The sequence below is a fragment of the Nipponia nippon genome, unplaced genomic scaffold, assembly GCF_047370975.1.
Source record: "Nipponia nippon isolate SJK-2023a ecotype South Korea unplaced genomic scaffold, ASM4737097v1 scaffold_5, whole genome shotgun sequence".
NCBI classification, from domain to species: Eukaryota; Metazoa; Chordata; class Aves; order Pelecaniformes; family Threskiornithidae; genus Nipponia; species Nipponia nippon.
Genome location: NW_028262369.1, coordinates 17,964,869 through 17,984,137, shown reverse-complemented (window position 1 = coordinate 17,984,137; position 19,269 = coordinate 17,964,869). Strand labels below are relative to the sequence as shown.

Below are 19,269 nucleotides of genomic sequence, written 5' to 3'. Positions count from 1 at the left end.
AGCTAAGTAAATAAATGAAGAGTGGAGTCAGAACCGAGCTATAACATAGCTGCCAATACATTACCTTCCCCCAAAATTAATTTTCTTACCACTATTGCATAGAATCTTTCAGTTGCATTAATCACTAACACTGTATCACTATCACGGCATCCCAGATAACTTGAGTGATACCAGAAAGGTGGAAAAGTAATGAAGCTTCGTTTAATTCTGTTATGTGCAAGGGATTAGGTACATGCTTCAGCAAATCTGTTGTACTTGAAACTGAAAATATCTCACATTTAACCCTAAGCAAACCACTTCCAGATTACAGAGTGCAACGTGCCTCTGTCTGGTAGCTCATGTGTCAGCTGTGTCACAGGAAGCCTGAGAGGACAAGGGTTCATGATTAACGTGTCTTCTGTTACGAAAAAGATAGTTGATTAAGTGACGGTGTGCACTTGAAAGCCTTTTGCATTCCCCAGAGATGTGAGAGCACAGAAAACTTAAACCTGGATTTTATGCTAGAAGAGGAGGTGGGGGGGGAAATCCCCCCGTGAGCGCTTTGGGCAGGCAGACCGCAGGCAGCTGTGGCTTGAGCCGGGCAGCCGATGGCAGGCATGGTGCTGCAGGCAGGGTAACACCCAGCATGCTGCCCAAAGCGCAAACGAACACCATGATAAACATACACCTTTCAAAGAGGCTTACAGGTTTCATCAGATCCTTCCACTGGACATGTTGTAAGCCCTTGAAAACTTACCCTGCTTGATTCTATAACCCAAGCTCTGTTTGTACAGCAGCTCAGGACCATCTCCGTAAGCAGCTTTGCCTGTACAACACAGAGCTCTTTAATCGGCGTGAACCAGCTCCCTGCATCTCCCAGGGACCAGCCCTGGCAGCCAAATGCCTGCAGGGACAGGGGCAGTGCCCACAGGCCCACAGTACATGTGCAGGAACGGCTTGGGCTACCTCCCTGGAGATGGGGCACCCAAGAAAATGAAAAGCTTCCTCTTGCCACCATCCCAGGAAAAAAAGAGGTCTCTGGCCAGCCGGACACCAACCCACGCATCCTGCAGAGCCCCCTGGGCACAGCACCCACACCCTCCACCCACACCACGCGGCAGGGGAGGGCAACCCCAGGGATGCCCGGGCATCGGCCCGCCACCGCTGACCCTCCATCAGCAGCAGGACCAGGGCTGGAGAGGCAGCACGGGGGCAGCTCTAGCAGAAGCCACGTGCCAGTCAAACCCCAGCGTGTGACACAGGGAGGAATCGCCCCCGAGTGCTCCAGTTTCTGCGTTCCCTTCTAGAAACAGATATTCCTGTTTAGGCAAATGAAAGCTTTAGTCATTCATAAAAAACACAAGCTTAGTGCAAAATGAGACAATTTCCACTTCATGCGAAGGATTTTAAATTCCCACTGGGAGTTCAAAAAAAGCCAGAAGTAGAAAAGAAAAGCATGCAACGAGCAGTGCTGCGGCGGCAAGAGCGTGCTGGCACAGGAACGGCCACAGGTTTCCAAACCGCTCCCTCAGCATCCCAGCCCCATGAGCAGGGACCCTCTGCTCGGGGGGAACCGATGCCTCATGGCAGCATTTCAGGCTTCACCTTCTGCTCCCACCCCAAGGGGCTGTTTTGGAGGGACCCAGCACCCAGTGGGCCAGAGCCCAAAGGGCGCGAGGGTGACGGAGGCAGCCGGGTGTGGGAGGCAGAGCCGCTTCTCTGGCTGCCGGGGCGTGGGGGGGGGGCCCGTTTCACCTTGACCAGTGCTTTAGAAGGTGCCAGAAACTGGAAATTCTGGATATCATTTTTGAACAAGGCTGAAGTCGTTCTACAAAGAGACTATTTTTGTACCACAGACAGGGATGACGAGATCACTGCGTATGCAGATGCTGAGAGACTTAAAACAAGAATGGTTAAAAGAAGTTTGCCAAGAAAAGAAAAGGCGCTCCTCCTCCATCCTACCAGCGCAGAGCCATCCCTGAAGAACAGGGCAGAAAAAGCTTTCTTTGGAGCAGAATTGAAAAATGCCATTAGGAGTGTTTTACTGCACTGAGAGGCTCTGACCTTTCTAATCAGCGCTGCCGCAGATCTGTCATCCTCCGAGCAGAGGGATGTGTGCGTGTCCTGAGGATGTGAGCCCAAACGAGAGAGTCAGAACATGAGCCACGGAAGGAGAGGAGCAGCTGTTGACTTTGAACTGGTACCCTGCAAGCACCGACCATCAGAGGCGGCCGGCTTCTGCTTCTCAACTTGACGGCAGGTTTCTGGTCTGAAACAAGCCAGTGGAACACTGCATCCCTGACTTACTGCATCCCTGACTTGCAGAGCAAACCTCGCAGCCCCTGGCTTCCCCCAGAATCACACACACCTCTAGTTGCTCCTAACGCAAGCTGACCCCAGCCATCCCACCCCGGGCACAGGTGGCTGTGTGCAGCCTGCGGCTCTGCGGGCCTGGGCTGACAGCAGCCTGAGCTCTCCTGCTCTCCCAGGAACACAAGAAATTTGATTCATAAGTGAGTAATCAACTCGTTGCCTTGAAGACACTCTGAGCACAGCCCAGCCGGACCCTTATTCAGGCTCAGCAATCACCTGTGCCTTTCTTCAGGGTCATACCCACCACCGAGCTTGCTCAATGACTGCATCAATGTAATGTACGCTTTCCCGCTGAACCCTGATGGACATGCTGATGCAGGAGCCACTGCTTACCAATTACGTGCAGGCAGGCAGCTGGTGGCATTGATCAGCTTGACAATTTATTCACTGCTTCTAGTAGTTAGGAATCTGTTTGCTCTTTTGCGGCAGTCTGTCAGGCTGGCACTGGACAGAGGCTCGTCAGACAGCAGCAAGCCAAGGCGTGAGAGCAGAGCAGGGCGAGCAGAGTGGCAGGGCAGCACAGCACTGACTGGCAAGCAAGGGCGTTTTGCTTCAGCTATTTTTCATGCAAAGTCCATGTCCTGGCAAGGGCAGCAGCCCTGTCACACCCAGAGTTGCAAACACTGCGCTGGATGCCGTCTGGGCTTTTATTTACTTCTGCACCAAATTCAGCTTTGCCTGGCTCAGAAGGAGTGCAGGCATCGCCTCTCCCTGGGGCAGGGAGGCGGTGGGAGGCAGAGGTAAGACCAGACCCTTCCTCAGGCCCAGCAGTCTGAGTCGTAAAACATTTTTAAAACAACATGTCCAGCTCACTCGGGTTCATCTCTAAAATAAGTTGTACATGAAGAGCACTTCTGTTTTTTCTGCTGGCCCCAGCTCCCATCACCCTCCCGGAGCACCACACTGCTTGTCCTTCAGCAGAGCCTGGCCGCCCTGCTCTCCCCAGGGAAGCAGGCAGCCCAGACCTGCACCCACGGAGCCGATGCTATTTTAATCCTCCATACTGTCAAAATTTCCTGGACTCTACAGAACAGCCACAGAGGTTTGATTCAAAATTATGCACCCCTGCTTTCCCCACCTCATTGCAGAGAAAGCTTTAAATTATCTCTTCCCAAGAAGAATTAACACAGTTCCTGTGAAGAGACTATTTTAAAGTGAATTTCTAGCAATTTAAATCGGCATGATAGCAGAGCAAATACAACACAGTGACAGCTTACTGTCTGATGAAACCCAGGCAGTGGACATAAAATCAAAACCCTTGCATTTAGTTCCCACATTTCCCCTGGGGAAAATCCCCCGCCCCGCTATGTAAGGAACAACTCACAGCAGAGAGACAGAAGTGGCCTAACAGTGACTCTAAGGTGATGCCAGAGAGAAAAGCCTGTCGTTCCCTCCAGGGAAATAACAGTTTCTAAGAGACTGGGTCAGGGACCTGAACGAGACAGCTCCGGGCAGCAGCCTCTTACTGTGCAAGTTCTTCTTACTGAAGCCAGGAGGTGGCAGGGGGAGATGAAATGAAGACAACTGCAGCCACCAGAGCCGAGGACCCCCTGCTTTTGGTGAGGATGGGCTTCTGGCAAGGACAGGCTTTCGACAGCACTCGGCTGCCCTGTCCTGTTTGGGAACTGCAGCCAGGAGCTGCTGCCCAGGGGATGCACCTCCTGCATCTTCCCACCTACTTGCATAGGGCTGGAAAAACGCCTTTGGTGAGAAATAGCTCCAAGTCCCAGCAAAAACCAAGCAAGGAAGTTAAGGAACAAGTGAACAAGAGCGATGGGTCTTTGTTTCAATGAAAAGAGCCACGATAAACCATAGAGACTCCACTGAAAGAAGGTTACACACAAGAGGAAAACACAGGTCCTGTTCAAGGCAAGATGGCAAAGGTTTGGGCTATCTTTTCTATCAACATCATAACTCCATGGAAGCCTGCTTCAGCATGCCACATTTTAAAGATGATTGACACTGCTGCATCAGTAAGTGATACCAAAACTATTTTTCTATCATTTCCAGTATTACAGCCACCAAAAACCTCGCACAGTGCAGGGCCTGAGGGCACGGCGGTGCAGGCAGCGAGATGCAGGCAGCTCCTCCGCCTGATCCTTGGCTGTGGAAGGGCAAGCAGTCCCCAAGCACGGCCAGCAGCACACCAGCAGCTAATGTGTCTGTGGGCACAAGCATCGTGGCTAGGCCTGCTTCCATGTCAAACACACAGCCGCAGATAAAACCTGCCCTTGACAGCTTTCCTTGACAGCTTCCAGCAAGTTAATACATTTTTATTGACAAAAGATCTCATCTGCTAGTCAGACAACTGCGGAGCGATATGGATGACAGTTATTCTTCTCTTGCTGCTGCCAACACCGAATAAAATACACTCTCTTACTGAGCAGCAAAAAAAAAAAAAAGCCAAACTCAGCTTTTTTCCCTGAGCAGCGTTAGCATCTCAACACCATTTAGAAATGTTTATCATCTTTCACACGCCTTGAGAGTCATTTTATTATAGCGTAAGCCCTCCATGAGAACGGGGCTCCCACAGCGCTTTCCCTGCACCCTGCAGCCTCTGGGTTGCCTGAAACAGCACAGAGAGCCCCTGAAACACCTCCTGCCTGCAGGACGCTTCGTTTCTAGACCCCCCTCACTGGTGGCACCCGGGTGGGCGCAGGCTGCACCACCCACCTCATTGCCCTCCCGATAATTATGCTCTGCACAAACCCAGCTCAGACCCAGCCACCAGGTCTCCGGAGCCACAGGCAGGGAGAGAGGCTGCAATCTTAACAGGCGTAACTAGACACACACCCCCCGAGGAAACAAGAGAAGACGTTTTCAATTACAGGGCTGAAGACATGTGCAGGCTGGCAAGAGAAAGAGTTGGGCTCCGGCAGAGCCAGGGAAGCACCAGAAGGTGCTGGGAGGGAGCAAGGCAGATACATCTTCATCCCACGGGAACCGTCACCGGCTGCCTGCGCTGGCAGGAGCAGCGAGCATGTGCCCTCGCGCAAGGGGCAGATGGCATACCATGAGAGCTGGAGAAGTTAATTAGCAAGACAAAAGAAAGCAGCAAGTTGCAGCAAGGCTGTGAAGACCTGCCTATGCACCAGACCTCGGGCAGCCCAGAGGTATGTGAGAGGCGAGGAGAGATCGGGGTCCTGGTCTCTAAGGCAGGACTTGGGCAAGAGGGTGCTTGGTGCCTTCAGGAAGGTCCTGGCTCAACAGGCACATCTGGTGGAAGGGAAGGCAGCTGCGCATCCCACCTCCACCCTCCGTCAGGCAGAGCCTGCTGAAAACCCCATGATGCTATCCTGTGCGGAGGGACTACCCTGCAGCAGGCATCCCTTCCCACCAGAGATAATCCCAGAAAAGAGAAACTTGAAGCAGCTGCTAATTTTCAGGTAGTACAAATGACATCTTCATTAGTTCTGCCGCTGAAGTCTCATTGCTAGTTGTTGCCAGCTCACATTTGCCCAAACGCTCTAGAGAATAAACCAAACTTGGGAAAGTAGAGTGACCCTCTTTGCACTCTGCTACAAGTGTCAGCTTGGGATCTGGTGATGCTGTGCATGAAGGGATAACGACCACGTACAGATGCTGCAAAGACAGCTTCTGACTCTAATAACACCTGTATGACCCACACCCTGTGAGGTTTCTCTCTTGTTCTAAAAGAGAGTGGCAGCAACACTTTTGTCAGTACAAACACTCAACTCTGGGGCTTTTCGAGAAAGGCGGAGCCCAAGACAAAGATGAAATGATTCTGCCTCCAGCAAACAAAGCGTGGAACAACCAAAGGTGCCATGGTGATAGCATTACAGAAATCCTCTCCTAAATCTGCAAATGGAGGAAAAATTAAATGCAAAATCAAAATGAAGCTACGCTGGCCTGTTACCTTCCTCGAGCAACTCTGATATTTATTAATACATCCTGATTAGATGACCTTTAACAGGATAATGCAAAGAAGGTCATTTTAATGATTATTTTCCCTACAATTTAAATAATTATGCATTCTACTAATAGCTCTGACTATAATTAGGTTTGCCAACTGCATTACATTACACATGCCTGACTTCAGCTCCTGAAGACCTTGCCATATTTCAGAAAACTTCAGCTGGAACGGTCATGCCAGCTTGGCCTCCTGCGAACAGGAGAGCACAGGAGTGTCAGAGCTTGTAATGAAAAATAGCAGAGTTTAACACTGGAATTGGTGGGTTTGGGCTGGCCATCCTCACTGGAACAGCTCACCAGTTTTGACTTCAGGGATGCAGGGGAAAGACCACAACCTGATGGCACATTAATGCGAAAGCTATGGTGAAGCTCAGACCATTTGGAGGAATGCATGCCCACGCAGCCGTGGGAGCCCAGCCCAGCGGTGCAGCCCTCATCGCCAGTGCTTCAAAGCTCTGCACAGCACACATTTGGACCAAGTTAGAGACGTAAATAGTAAAAATGCCATTGCCTTCAGTTAGCCAGTACTGTGTAACAGCCACGCTGTCGTCAGCAATGCCGCTGCCCAAAACACAGACCCACTATCACATCTTCAGCCATCAAAAAAATAAAAAAAATCCTGCCATGACTTAAGAGCAATCTAGCATGAAAGCAGCCCCGGTGCCTTCAGTACCAGCATTTATAGCTACAGCTTCATTCTCTATTGCAAGAAGCAATTTTTATTTTTTTTTTTTACTTAGAGGTCCCATCATCGCTGTATAATTAGTCCTCCTCTCCTTAGATGGAAGATTCCTACTCGGTAGGCTTTGCAAGGTTAAACACACACACACTCGATCTCCTCAAGGAGGCTCAAACACAACCAGATCAAACAGAAAACTGCTCCAGAAGTAGGACTAGTCAACGGTAACAGAAAGAGACTTTGACATTTCACTGCTCTCCAGTTATTTTGTTATGCTCCGAGAAGTGTAAAATGTCAGCCTCCCCCAGGTTTATTTGCTTGATACATGCACAAGCCACCATCCCATAAGGCACTTAAGCACATACTTAACTTTAAACAGAAGAGTTTTATTTAAATAACTAGCACAACTCAGGTGCTTAAAATTAAGCATCCATATATACCATAAGCACTTTACAGGATGCACAATGTTTTTCTCCTTGATTCTCAAGTAACTATGAAGCACTACAAGATACAGAGATCAAGGAGCAAAGTTAGAAAAAAAAATTTTTTTAATATATTTTTTTTCCCCGGGCTCCATGACTAGCACACGAGAATAGAGCAGCTCTGGGGATGAAAACCAGCAGCCAGCTGGCATTAAAAGCTCCAGCCCAGGCTGGGATCTGGCTGGAACTGCAGCATCTCTTGTCTGCAGCCCCAGCCAGAGCAGCCTCTTCCAGCCGCCGCTCTGCACTGCCCCTGCAGATGCCGAGGACAGGGATGCCATCTCACTGAATGTGTCTCTTCCCTCTCCAGCTCAGCAAAATCACGTGGGCCACTGTAAGGACGAACACACCGCAAGGTTTAAACAAATGCAATAAAGTAAACTCATTCTTTCTGCCAGATTTCACTGGATATTAATGTCTGTGAAAGGAAAGACAGTTACCAGACTGCTGCATCGACTGAAAAAATGCATAGCTATAATCGTTACAACCTAGATGCTAGCAGCATTTGACATAATTATGGGTCGCTCTGGATTCATGCCGTGGTTATTAGCAACAACAGCACAGAGGAAAACTTGAGCTTCGCATCAGTTCAAAATGAAGCCCCTATTCTCGGATCACTCCCGAAGCAGACAGGACATTGCTGTTTGCTGTGGTAGTTTTCCATCTCCTGATTCAAAGCTCCTTAAGGATTATATTGCTGTAAGAAGCTTGATTGCCAGTGCAGAAGGAACAAAGTTTGCCCTGCATGCACCCCAGCTGACAGTTGTGCAGGGGTACAAACCAGCCTCCCAGAGGGCTTTGCTAAATGGCAAAAAAATCCCGCTACAAAAGGGCCATTTTTGCTCCCTGCTTTAAGTCCCAAGCATCTGCATTCCTCTCTTTGTTTTCAGAAATAATGTATTAAAGATTAATTAACACCAACTGGGCAGCTTTTACCCATCTGCTCAATGAGCCACAGAGGCAACTCTCACCCAGCAATAATAGCAAGCAATAGAGAATTCCATCAAGGGCCTTTATGCATGCCCTGGTATCAAGTGGTGCCTCTTAAAATACGACAACTTAGATTTAATTTAGACCTTTCTCTTCTCAGGCAGAGGCTGCCCACAGTAACCTACAGCCAGCCAGAGGGCCGCAGGGTGGGAGAGACCTGCTGAGCAGGGGCCAAGGGGCTGCGCTCGGGGAGCGGGACCAGGCTGTCCGAGGGCTCCTCGCTGCTCCTTGCTTGCCCCAGCTTGGACAGGGCTGGTGGGGAGAAAAAGAAAAGCATTGCATCCACCTTTGGCCAAAACTCCGCGCAGAAACAGGCAAAGCATCTCCCTGGTACCTGCTGCCTTCCCTGCCTGATGCGAGCTGCTATCCAGATGACGAGCAAGGATGAGAAAGCAGCGCCTGGGCGGGCAGGCTGCCCAACGCCTGAGCAAAGCTCCGGAGGCGGCATCTGGATCACAGCCGTCCCTGCTCTCCCACTGCCAACCTCCTTTTCCTTGAGCAAGGTTAAGTGGTTTCAGTGTTTCCACCTCCCTCTGCCCTGATCGCCTTTGCTGGCACTGTTCTGCTGGTTTTGCACCACACCAGGGAGGGTTCCCAGCTCTGCCGCCCAAGAAGCACCCACAGCGCCCCGGAGCACCCACCCAGCCGCTCCCAGGGCTGCTGCAGCAGCAAGGGGCCACTTGCAGCTGTGGGGCCAGCAGCCCCCTTGCCTGCTGCCATCACCCTCTCTGGGTGCCTGCAGCCACCCAGCCCCACCGCCAGCCCAGCCAGGGATGGGAGCCCGGGGGTTCTGCTCAGACAGCAGCTCCTTCTCTGGTTACGTTGCACCTAAAGCAGCCTTATAAATAACATTTCACCTCTGTGTGCACAAATATCTAAATACATACCTAAACTTATATATTTTTGGATATATGACATATAGCTCTTGTAGCCTGAATCAGGTCTGCAGGGTGCTAGACCCGCAAGTGGGCCTTGCTGCCATTTTCTTTACATGTTTTAGATGACAGAGAATAGAGGAGAGAAAGCGTGAGTGTCAGAGCTAAATCCGCATGGCCAGAAGGAATCTCACAGCATGACATTACTTAGCAGCAAAGGTCATTGTAAAACCTCCAGCACCCCTGGCTACATGATGGAGGGAGCCCGACACGCCTCGCTGCCCAGCGGGCACAGGGCAGGCAGCGCGAGTGGCAGGGCGTCTGCCACATTACCCACACCCTGAGCGTTGGCACTGTGCAGAGGGACCTGGACATGTGCATGCAAGCTTCTTAGCTTCCCTGGATGGCCAAACTCAACCCTAAGGGAAAGGGAAAGTAGATTACCTTCTACCACCCTTACCTCATTTCCCCATGCCTTCTCCAGTTCTCCTTGCCCTGTTACAGCAGGCGCCCACTGCAGAGCAGCAGCAGCAGAGGCAATGAGTGAAACTACCCAGAAAAAAACAGAGGCATGAAGGCAAGTGGTACAAAGCCATCGCTTCCCTCTCATGCAATTCCACCCCCTTGAGTTACCCGCTCCCGACAAGCGTGCTGGGACAAACGCCGTGTGGGCACACTGTGTGTGCACATGTGCACGCTCACACACAGACCTTACCATGCTCCCCAGCATGGATCCCGATTGTGCCCCTTTGGCATAGGCCCAAAGCATCCAGAGATGGAGACAGAGGGATGCTTTTATCCCAGCCGAGCCCAGTCCCAGGAGCAGAGTGATGGAGCCCCGTCCTTGACCGCCTCCGCCTTACTCCCTGTAAGCAACGCACTGAGCAGGCAGCAGCTCCTGCCCACGCCTCGCTGGAAGACCCTGCTTGCTCCATGCACAGCAAAGACCCCGGGACCTTGTGCCCTGCAGCCCAACACCAGTGCCACCCTGCCACCCTCCCCTCGGGTTTGCTGTACCACCAGAAAAAGGGCCATCAGTGCCACAGCTGCTCCCACGGAGGCTGTGCAGGATAGAGCCGCAAACACCCAGATGCCACAGTTCAGGCAGAGGGTACGGCTGTCACCCGGGCCCAGGAACAAACCCTGCTAACTGCTTTGGGGTCAGGGTGTTCGGACAGGACCCCAGCAGCCTCTCCTGACCTTCAGGTTCATAAAGATGTGTTGTGGCCCAACAGTCTGCAGGACCAGAGTAGTCATGGATGCATTAGTCTCTCTTGGGTTGGCATCTCTACTGCATCTCCTTTTCCCCTCCACCAACTAATTTTTAAGGTTCAATAGCCACCAATACACCGCAATTAGCAGTAGCCCCTATGGAGAAGAAAGCCTTCAGGGAGAAAAGCGATAGTTATATGCAAAGTGCCCAGGGCAGGGGTTAAAAAAACCCATGTAATATCTTAACTAATTGCCTGGTGGGAAGTGGAAATAAAACTGGACTTATCAAACTGTGCACAAGCTGAAGTCTGAAAGCACCCTTTTTTGGGGCTGCTCTTGCAGCACGCCCCGCAGCCACATTGGCAGCACACGGGAGCAGGACCCAGGCTGCTGCGGCACCAACCTGGGCAAGCTGCAAGACGCCTACCAGGGCAGCTCAGCCTGTGGGAAACAGCCAAAAGCTTCATTATCAGCTCGTTACAATTAACACTCTGCCAGGTATCCTCGGGACACGCTGGAGGCACCACACTGTGCAGCCAGGGCCGGGGGGGCTGTGGGGCTGCAAGCGCATGTGCCCCGGGAAATCCGACATCAGGGGCTCAGGGTCAAAACAAGGTTTTGCACAGGGAGGTCCCTTGATCAGCCACAAACTGGGCATTGGGATAAAGTCACCGCTTTGCTAGAGCCAGAGCTAGAACCAGGTTCAAGGGCAGTTCTGGGGATGTGGGGGGTGTCAGGTACCATCCCACCCCGTCCCCCTGCCCGAGGTCCCCGACAGCTCTGCAGTGGAGCTGCCCAGTGGTTCTTTGGGACCAAAGCCCAGCCAGATTTCTCTGATCTGACCTAGAAATGCCCCAAATGCAGCACACACATACGGAAGGAGAAACCAGACAAAAAGAGAAGCCAGCAAGCCTGCCCCCTGGTTTGGCTGGAAAAGAAACGCAGTTTGGGTGAAGGATCCCAGACCACCGTGACCCACGCTCAGCCCTTCCCCTCCACGTCCCCCCACAGCCTCTCCTCGCAGCATCTGCCCGAGGAGCACAGGCAGCCCCTGCCCACGACTCCCTGCCCAACGCTACACCCTAACGGGGCTGACCCCCCAGCTCTGCCCCATTCAGAGCTGTCACGGCCCTTCCCTGCGAGCCTCACCCCCGTCCCCAAAAGCTCCCATTTATCACAATCACGGCACACAGCTCCATTTCGGGCAGGGCGACTGACAACGTGTGTTTAGCCTCCACCTTCAGCTGCCTGTTACACTGCCTGCTCCCACTGGTTCTATTTTTAAGGGTGAGAGTTGTGGTGCACTGTCGTTTCCCCAATTCGATCTCTTTTCTCCTAGCAGTTCCCCAAATTAGCTAGTTTCCACGGTAAAACACAAAAACTGCCAGACAGACCTGAAAGGCGCTGGCAGAACCACGCCGGGGAGCCTAAGCCAGCTCCGCTCTGCTGCTCCAGCTCTCCCACTCGCCCCCAAAAGCCCGGGGAATTCACCAGGAAATTAAGCCCTTGTGAAGATAAGGATGGGGACTTAGTCACTGGGCATTTGGGTGGTTTTCTGGTTTTTCAAAGACCAAAAGTTACACCTAAACTAGTATTTCCCAGTAATTTTGTTGTCCTCGATGATGCTGCCTGGTCAGTTCTGTGTTTTCTGAGGGAGTCAGAGCCAACGCAGCAACACTGACCATGCAAATCACAAGCAAGCATGAAATATGCCTGTAGGTTTTTTTGTTTTTCACCTTGAGAAGACCAAACATATATCTTGGTTTAATTAAACCTGCAAGGTGATATGAAACAGACTTGAAAAAACTGCGCCTACTTTTAGTGAGAAGCCCCCAGGGTGAGGAGCAGGGATGCTGCAGGCGAGTGGCCAAGAGCCCTGACCCCAGGTAGCGCCGAACAACCACGGGGCAACACAAGACTGACACTGAAATAACGACACAGGGCAGTGATGCCTTAGAAAAAAGTAACGAGCTGAGGAGGAACAAGGACAGGCACAGTCCCCGGGGCTGACTCTAGTCTAGCAACACGGTGGGTTAAACGACAGCTAATTCTTTCAGGTATTTCACTTGTGACAAAAGGAATGGATCAAGATGTCAAACCAAGCCCTGACAGAAGAGAGAGTCTTCTTCAGCTCAGGGCATGCTGGCCAAAGTCTTAAAGCAGCTTTTCAGCACTTAGTGCTTAATGCATGTTCATTAACCCCAAACCTAAAACCTTGGTTCAGGTGGCAGACCCTGGAAACATTGTCTTACCCATGGGGAAACTGAGGCTGCGACTCAAGGGTCAAAAGGGAGACGGGGCAAGGCTGCAGACTCGGCCCCAAGCTGAAACATCTCTGCATTCCCATACATTCTCCCTGCTCTGCTGAGAGCAAGTTATTGGATGATTTGAAGGTGTTTTAAGTGTCTCAAAAATATACGAGAGCCCACACAGCTACGAATAACAATGAATTAGAGATGCCTGTGAAATAACGGCACAGAAGTGTCATCAGCCAAGAAACCTGGGGGAACATCTTCTGCAAATTGCTGTGAAACAGAGTGATCCACAAACCACCGCGCTGTGCCTTCACTCGAGGCGCTGGAGCGGGTACTTACATCCGAAGCAGGGCCTTTATCAGCACCGGGGCAGGAGAAGGTAACGAATTCATGGCACCGCTTGTGCACGACGAAGCAGCAAACTGCAAAGAGAAGACAGCGACAGCGTCAGGGGTACATTAAGGCATTTGCACCACGTGAACCCAGAGCTTAAAAAATAAAAAGCTATTATGTCTGATTTATGAAAAGAGACATCTAGGACTGTAAGCAGGTTTCTTTAAGCAAACCCGTGGCAGATTTTTAAACCTTACTGATTATCGTCAACTGGACCAGGCATTTCAGTAAAACTAAGCAGAAGCAAAATGTTGAACAAACTTCAGACGAGGGCTGGGAACCCTTATGTTCGCTTTGAGCTCATTGTCACTCACTGCACATGCTCTGAGGTCACCACCGCGTATAAAAAGAGGGAGAATCTGGCATTTGCGGGTATCTGAGCTGAAAAGTGCATGTGTCCAAAAATGGAAGATTGTACCGATGGGAACAGGTGGGCAATTTTCCTCCCACAGCTCTGCTTTTCTTCAGCAACTCCACAGCCTCCATTTGCCAGACCAGAAGACACGTACGTCTTCCTCTCCTCACGCATGCATGTCGATGACAGTCACCCTTCTGGGAACAGCGCAGGAAAATTAGTCCCAACATGCCATTACCCAGACTTTCAAGTATGAGTATCCAGAGCTAAATCCACATCCCTTAAACCAGCAAACCCTTATAGCACATGCTAATGTGAAGCTGCCGGCAGTATTTTTGCAGTCTGTGCAGTCAAAGCGCTGTACTTAAAGGCTAATTTTTTCCCTAAATGCCAAAGTAAGCACCTTACTTTCAGTGGTAGATCTTAAAAAGGCCGCTGGCCACTGTAGATAACTTCAACTGATGGCCCAGGTCCTTCTCCGAGGGTCTCAGCCCACCTCACCCTGCAGCTGGAGGTGGCACTACTGCTTTGTTTGCCACGTTGCCCCAGGTCCGGGGAATGGAGGCACCACCTCACACCCCACGTCACCTCCTCCTGGTTGCCAGCCCCCCAGGTCCAACCGTGCCCTGCACCGCATCCGCACCGTGCCCCATCCCGAGGGATGGGACCTCAGCTCCGAGGCAACACCGCGCATGAAGGGAGCCCAGGCAGGAACGGAGCAAAGGGAACAAGTGCTGATTTTGTGAACAAAGCAAAGCTGTGCAAAGGCTGCCTTTGCCTGGGGGAAACCTGGGCACCAAACTCAGCTCCGTCTCATGTGTCTCATTTGCCACGTCCTTTTCCCGAGAGCTGTAGTTACACTGAATGAAAGAGCAACTGCAAGATGAGATGCAGTCTACCAGGCTTCAGAGAAATTGAGCACATAAAACAAACTGAGCAGCGCAAAAATGAAGCAAGTTTCAGTTGCCTTGATATCAGACTTTTCCTAAGGAACAAGGAAAAGACAAGTGACGTTTGCCATTAAACTCACAATCCCCTTACTGTGCCCTGCCACATCCAGCTTTAAACTTGTTTTCCTTTTCACATGTTTCATTACAAAAAAAACAAACCCAGAAGGTTTGAGAGGCACAATAGCTGCCAAGAACTCTCACCTTGTAGGACCTCTCACTTGCTTTTCTGAGTCTAGCAAATAAACATTTTCTTGAAAACATTATTCACCATTTCTGTCATTTGTATGCAGAGACAGAAGCATCTGGGAAGCAGGAAGGAAGAAATTAGAACTCTATTAGCAAAGATTTGTCCTGAAGTGTGTGTATAAACTCAATAAGGCTCCACGACACTCCGGAGCACAGGCACTGTTGGGAGGTTGCACGCTGATGTCAACATCTAGGCTGCGGTGAGGGGTTCCCAGCAGAGCCAGAATAATTTCAGTTCAACAGAAGAAACAACATTGTTACTAGGCTGAACTTCCTAATGCCATTCCTCTATGCCATATAAAAATGCTGTTCAATACAAACCTGACTCTGAAGAGGTAAAAAAAAAAAAAAAAAGGTAAAGCAAGAAAAGCAGGTCCTTTGGTGCTTTCCCAGCTCCTAAGAAGCTTTTGGACTTTGGGGACAGCGATATTTGTTCCTGCTCGGGGAAAATAACCTTCCTGCCTTTGGGGTGGCAGAAGCTGGAGAAGGGAACAAGCAGGAGTTGTCCGTACCGGTCTTCCCACCAGTCGTGGCTCACCCACGGGTCACACCCGGTCCCACTTTGCACGGCGTGAACCAGGCGCTGGCAGCAGCTGCCCTCCCACCCCTTGCCTGGCACCCAGCATCCCGCTGGCTCTGCCCGTGCTGGAGCCTTCCTCCGGCTGGATACGTCCAGGGAGGCCACCACGCACGGGCCAGGCTTGGCTCCCCAGGGCTTCGGAGAACGAAGCCATCACCAATCTCTTCCGAAAGGCACGACAGCCGACCAACCTGCCTCTTCCACCGCCGCAACCTGCCTGGCATTACTAGATTTCCTTGCCACACTCTTCCCATCTCCTAACCGCTCCTTCCTTCTCTCAACAGACCCACGTAACGCGGTGCGCTGTCTGCTTGCCGAGCTGACCCCCACGGCAGCTCCGTGGAAAGCCCTTTTGAACACAGGGCAGCCCTGCCAGCACCCACGCGCCACCAGCCCTGCCAGCAGCGCTCGTCCGGCTGAGCACACCCCACCTAAGCAGCGCTGGGTGCAACGACAAATTTCCTGCAATTCAAGAGCAGGCAGAGGAAAGCAGCCTCCCCAAACACTGCTACTAGCACACTGAGCACTGGAGGTATGATGGGGATTAAAAAGGTTTGTTTCTGTCCCTTGTAATAGCAGCTTCACCACCTTAGCTATTTCTGTATGTGCTCACTGCTTTACTTTCCACATGCACCTCCTCTGAACAGGGCAAGGGCAGGCTGTCAGTTTGGCTTTACTTTATGGAAGGTTGGAAATCTGACCTTTCTATTCTTATTCTCACAGAAAACCACGGTGCTTTGCTTTCAAAAGCAATGCTCCTGGATGCCCTCTGCACCAGGCAGACAGGACCCGGACCCTGCTCTGCCAGCACGTTAACAGGGATGCATCGCTCCCCGGAGTCTGCACTGCATAGCCAGGAGATGCATTACATCAGCAGAGCTGTGAGTTTCAAATGCATTTGATTAAAAAAAAAAAAAAAAAATCAAAATCAAAGTCTTAAGTTCTGCTGTGCACAAGAAGAATCTGCAGTGGCTTTCTATACTCTGCTCATTACACATTTAATTTGACAGGCAGAACTTAGGCGATAAGGAGAAACAAAGAGGGAATTTGAAGAAGCAAGGGAAAGAGCACAGAGCCAAGTGATTGATCCTCACAGCCGTGCGAGAGGAGGACTGGAGCAAGCGAAGCGCACGTGTGTGCACACCAACCCTAGGCGAGCTGCTCGCTCTTGCCTCTGCAAAGACACTAGGAAAGCAGAACACATTCGTTTTACATTTCCACTTGCATAAGCAGAAGAGGTGAAATACCCATTTCTAGTGGCAAGAGAGATTAGAAAGCCAATGTCTGAGAAGCTCAAAACCATCCCAGATTGTTATTGCAGCCTCTCCCCCATATTCTTTTAAGGTTTCACTGAAGAGTTTAATTATTAAAGATGACATTAAATATACACACACAGATAACACCTCCTGCCCTTTGAGCAGGGACCTAAAGAACACACTAGAAATGCAGTATTTTCTCTTCAATTGGCAAAATAATTGTCGTGCGATCAAAACATTCATATTACAGTTCAATTAAGCAGATGATATCCGAGTCACTGCAAGTCATCTTTGTGGCAACTGCATATTTAGCAAGAATAGCAGGTTCTCCAGCAATCAATACTAATACAGATTGTAAGGACAATCTGTTGGAAGATGGTGAAGCGTTAACACTTCCCTATGCATCCAAAGCAAACAAGAGGCTATCCGCTGACTGCAGCGGTGTGGGCTCTGCATCCAATGCCTCAAAGGAAGTTCTGCAAGCCTTGGAAAGATCCATTCAAACATTTCATGCATGCTTAGGTAAATAGTCAATCCATGCAAAAAAAGGGCCAATAGAATTAATCAGGTATAGGAGCTTAGGCCAGTAATCCTGCCTTAACTCCTAAACGTGCATCCTACCCAAGAGATGTGAGAAGATTTGATAGATCTTTCCTCCTGTGACTAATCCCGTGTGTTACGCTGGGAAGCGACTGCTCACTTTCCACCCTGCCAAGCACGAGCCGGGCGCTGGCTCCCCACAAGCATGGTACCAGGGCAGGCAACGAGGCAGCTACGGCAGCTCTGCTAGGACGAGCGCTGCCGTGCCACTCCTGGTTTCATCACGCTTCAGCATTTTAAGCCTGTATCTTTGTCAGTTTAGAAACTCCAGTACAAGCAGCAGTTTTCCCAGGTTGCTAATTAGACAGTTAATTTGTAAATCTTATTATATGGATAATAAAGTTATCAAATCCCACTGGTGAGCTACAAACATCCTGAGTCATTTATATACAACAAAAATGAAACATTAACCTTTACCATTTCTTATTACATAATGCAAGAATGTTTACTGGCTCTAAATTCTTCTTTAGAGCTATCTCCATTTCAGGCATCTGGGAAGACATCTCTGTCTCGGGGGAAGTAAAGGCTACAAAACCCAACAAAAGACAAGAGGTAGAGCCCTGGAGCTCAGTGACTCTCCACAGGCTTACGAGACTTGCTGGAACACACATTTTTAATAGCAGCCCCAGCACAGTTTCTCAGATCTGGGGAGACTTGGACCAAAGTGTCAGGGTAAGATCACGCACCTCCATTCCCTGTGATCCTGATGCAGTTTTGGGAAGAAAGGCCTCCTAGAAGGTTGGTTTTCAGAGCCAAGAAACCACAATAGCAACAGGGCAACAGGGTATTTTCAAACCCTAGGAACCAGCCTTATTTTGAAGGATGAAAAGAGATAAAAAGCTAATGGTGTTGCTTAAAAAAATACATATATACACCTAAAGGCTCCTTGGCCTAAACCACTGCTGAAAAATCCTCGAGAAAAACCATAAAGCAGTTTCCCAAGCTGATCACAGAACCTGTCAACCAGAAAAACCTTATCAAAATGCATTACAAGAGTATGAACATTGCAGACCACATGTCCAGCTGCACCTCCAGCATGGGAAGGGAGCTCCTGGGGAAGCAAGGGCTGCTAGCACAGCTCAGCAGTAGGCAGAGCATCCCTCAGCTCCAGGCCGCTGACAGCCAGCCAAACCAGGCTGCTGAACGCAGGGAGACAGGCCAGCAAATTAAAGCTTTATTTAACAGCGTGCGGTTGGGAGCAGTCGTACGTTTGCATGTTTGGGAACAATGCTGCAAATTATTGCAGCAGACAGAAGCCCCTGGTGTGTCCTCGGCAATGGCAGGAGGGACAAATCCAGCACTTAACAGCATTGCATGGAAATATTGCTGCAAGAAGCTGGGTAGAAGTCTCCTAATTGCTAAGGACTTTTGTCATCACAGACCCACAGCTGGTGACCAACATGAGCTGATCTTGGAGATGCCTTCCCTCCAGCACTGCCTGCCTCGCGGTTGCTCTGTGTGCCCTTGCTGTAGGGCAAGGTCTTGCCCCCGTGCCTGGACCCCAGCAGTTGTCCTGCAAGTCAACAGGATAGAGTGAATAATAAAATTTTCAGTGAAAGTAAAAAATAAGAGAGGACAGACCTCGACATTAACCAAAGTGCAATTAGAGAAGAGCAGGTGCTTCCAGCATCGTGAAGCAGGAGCAGCCAGGCAGGTTTTAAGGTACATCACCTCGACGTGTGGGAGGGCCGACGGGAACAGCCACCTCCCAACACTGTGCTCTCAAAGAGCTGCACAGGGCTCTGGCACACCAAGTAATTAGCCGAGGACACAGGGACCCGTCACAAGCATCCAAGTTAGTAAGGCACCAGGCAGAGCCACTAAGGAATCTCCTTGCAGCCACTGCAGCTTGTCACTATGGTGTAGCCAGTCCTGCAGGAACGGAAAGTCCCCTTGTCCCTCCAACGCTCCCAGTGAAAGCAGTAAAAACCTCTTTGTTGGAGGGGACAGGGAGGGACGTTGCAGCATGACCGGGCCAGCATTTATGCCCCTCAAGGCTTGCCAGGACAGGCTGGGCAGCTGGCAGCCCTGGGCAGGGGGATGCACCCGTCCACCCCATGCTCTTGGGGGCTGCGGAAGGAGCGTGGTCCCCCCTGTTCCTGCCTACCCTG

At 50.7% G+C, this 19,269-nt stretch overlaps 1 protein-coding gene across 2 annotated transcripts in view; it reads right to left on the bottom strand.

The window, feature by feature from the left end:
* The window catches only part of PRKCB (protein kinase C beta), a 135,692-nt gene that overhangs the window by 69,169 nt on the left and 47,254 nt on the right, over nt 1-19,269 (bottom strand). For both annotated transcript variants that reach the window (XM_087731190.1, XM_087731189.1), the window contains exon 3: nt 13,118-13,200. In XM_087731190.1, coding sequence (XP_087587316.1) covers nt 13,118-13,200 — 83 coding nt within the window. The remainder of the gene's footprint in view (nt 1-13,117; nt 13,201-19,269) is intronic.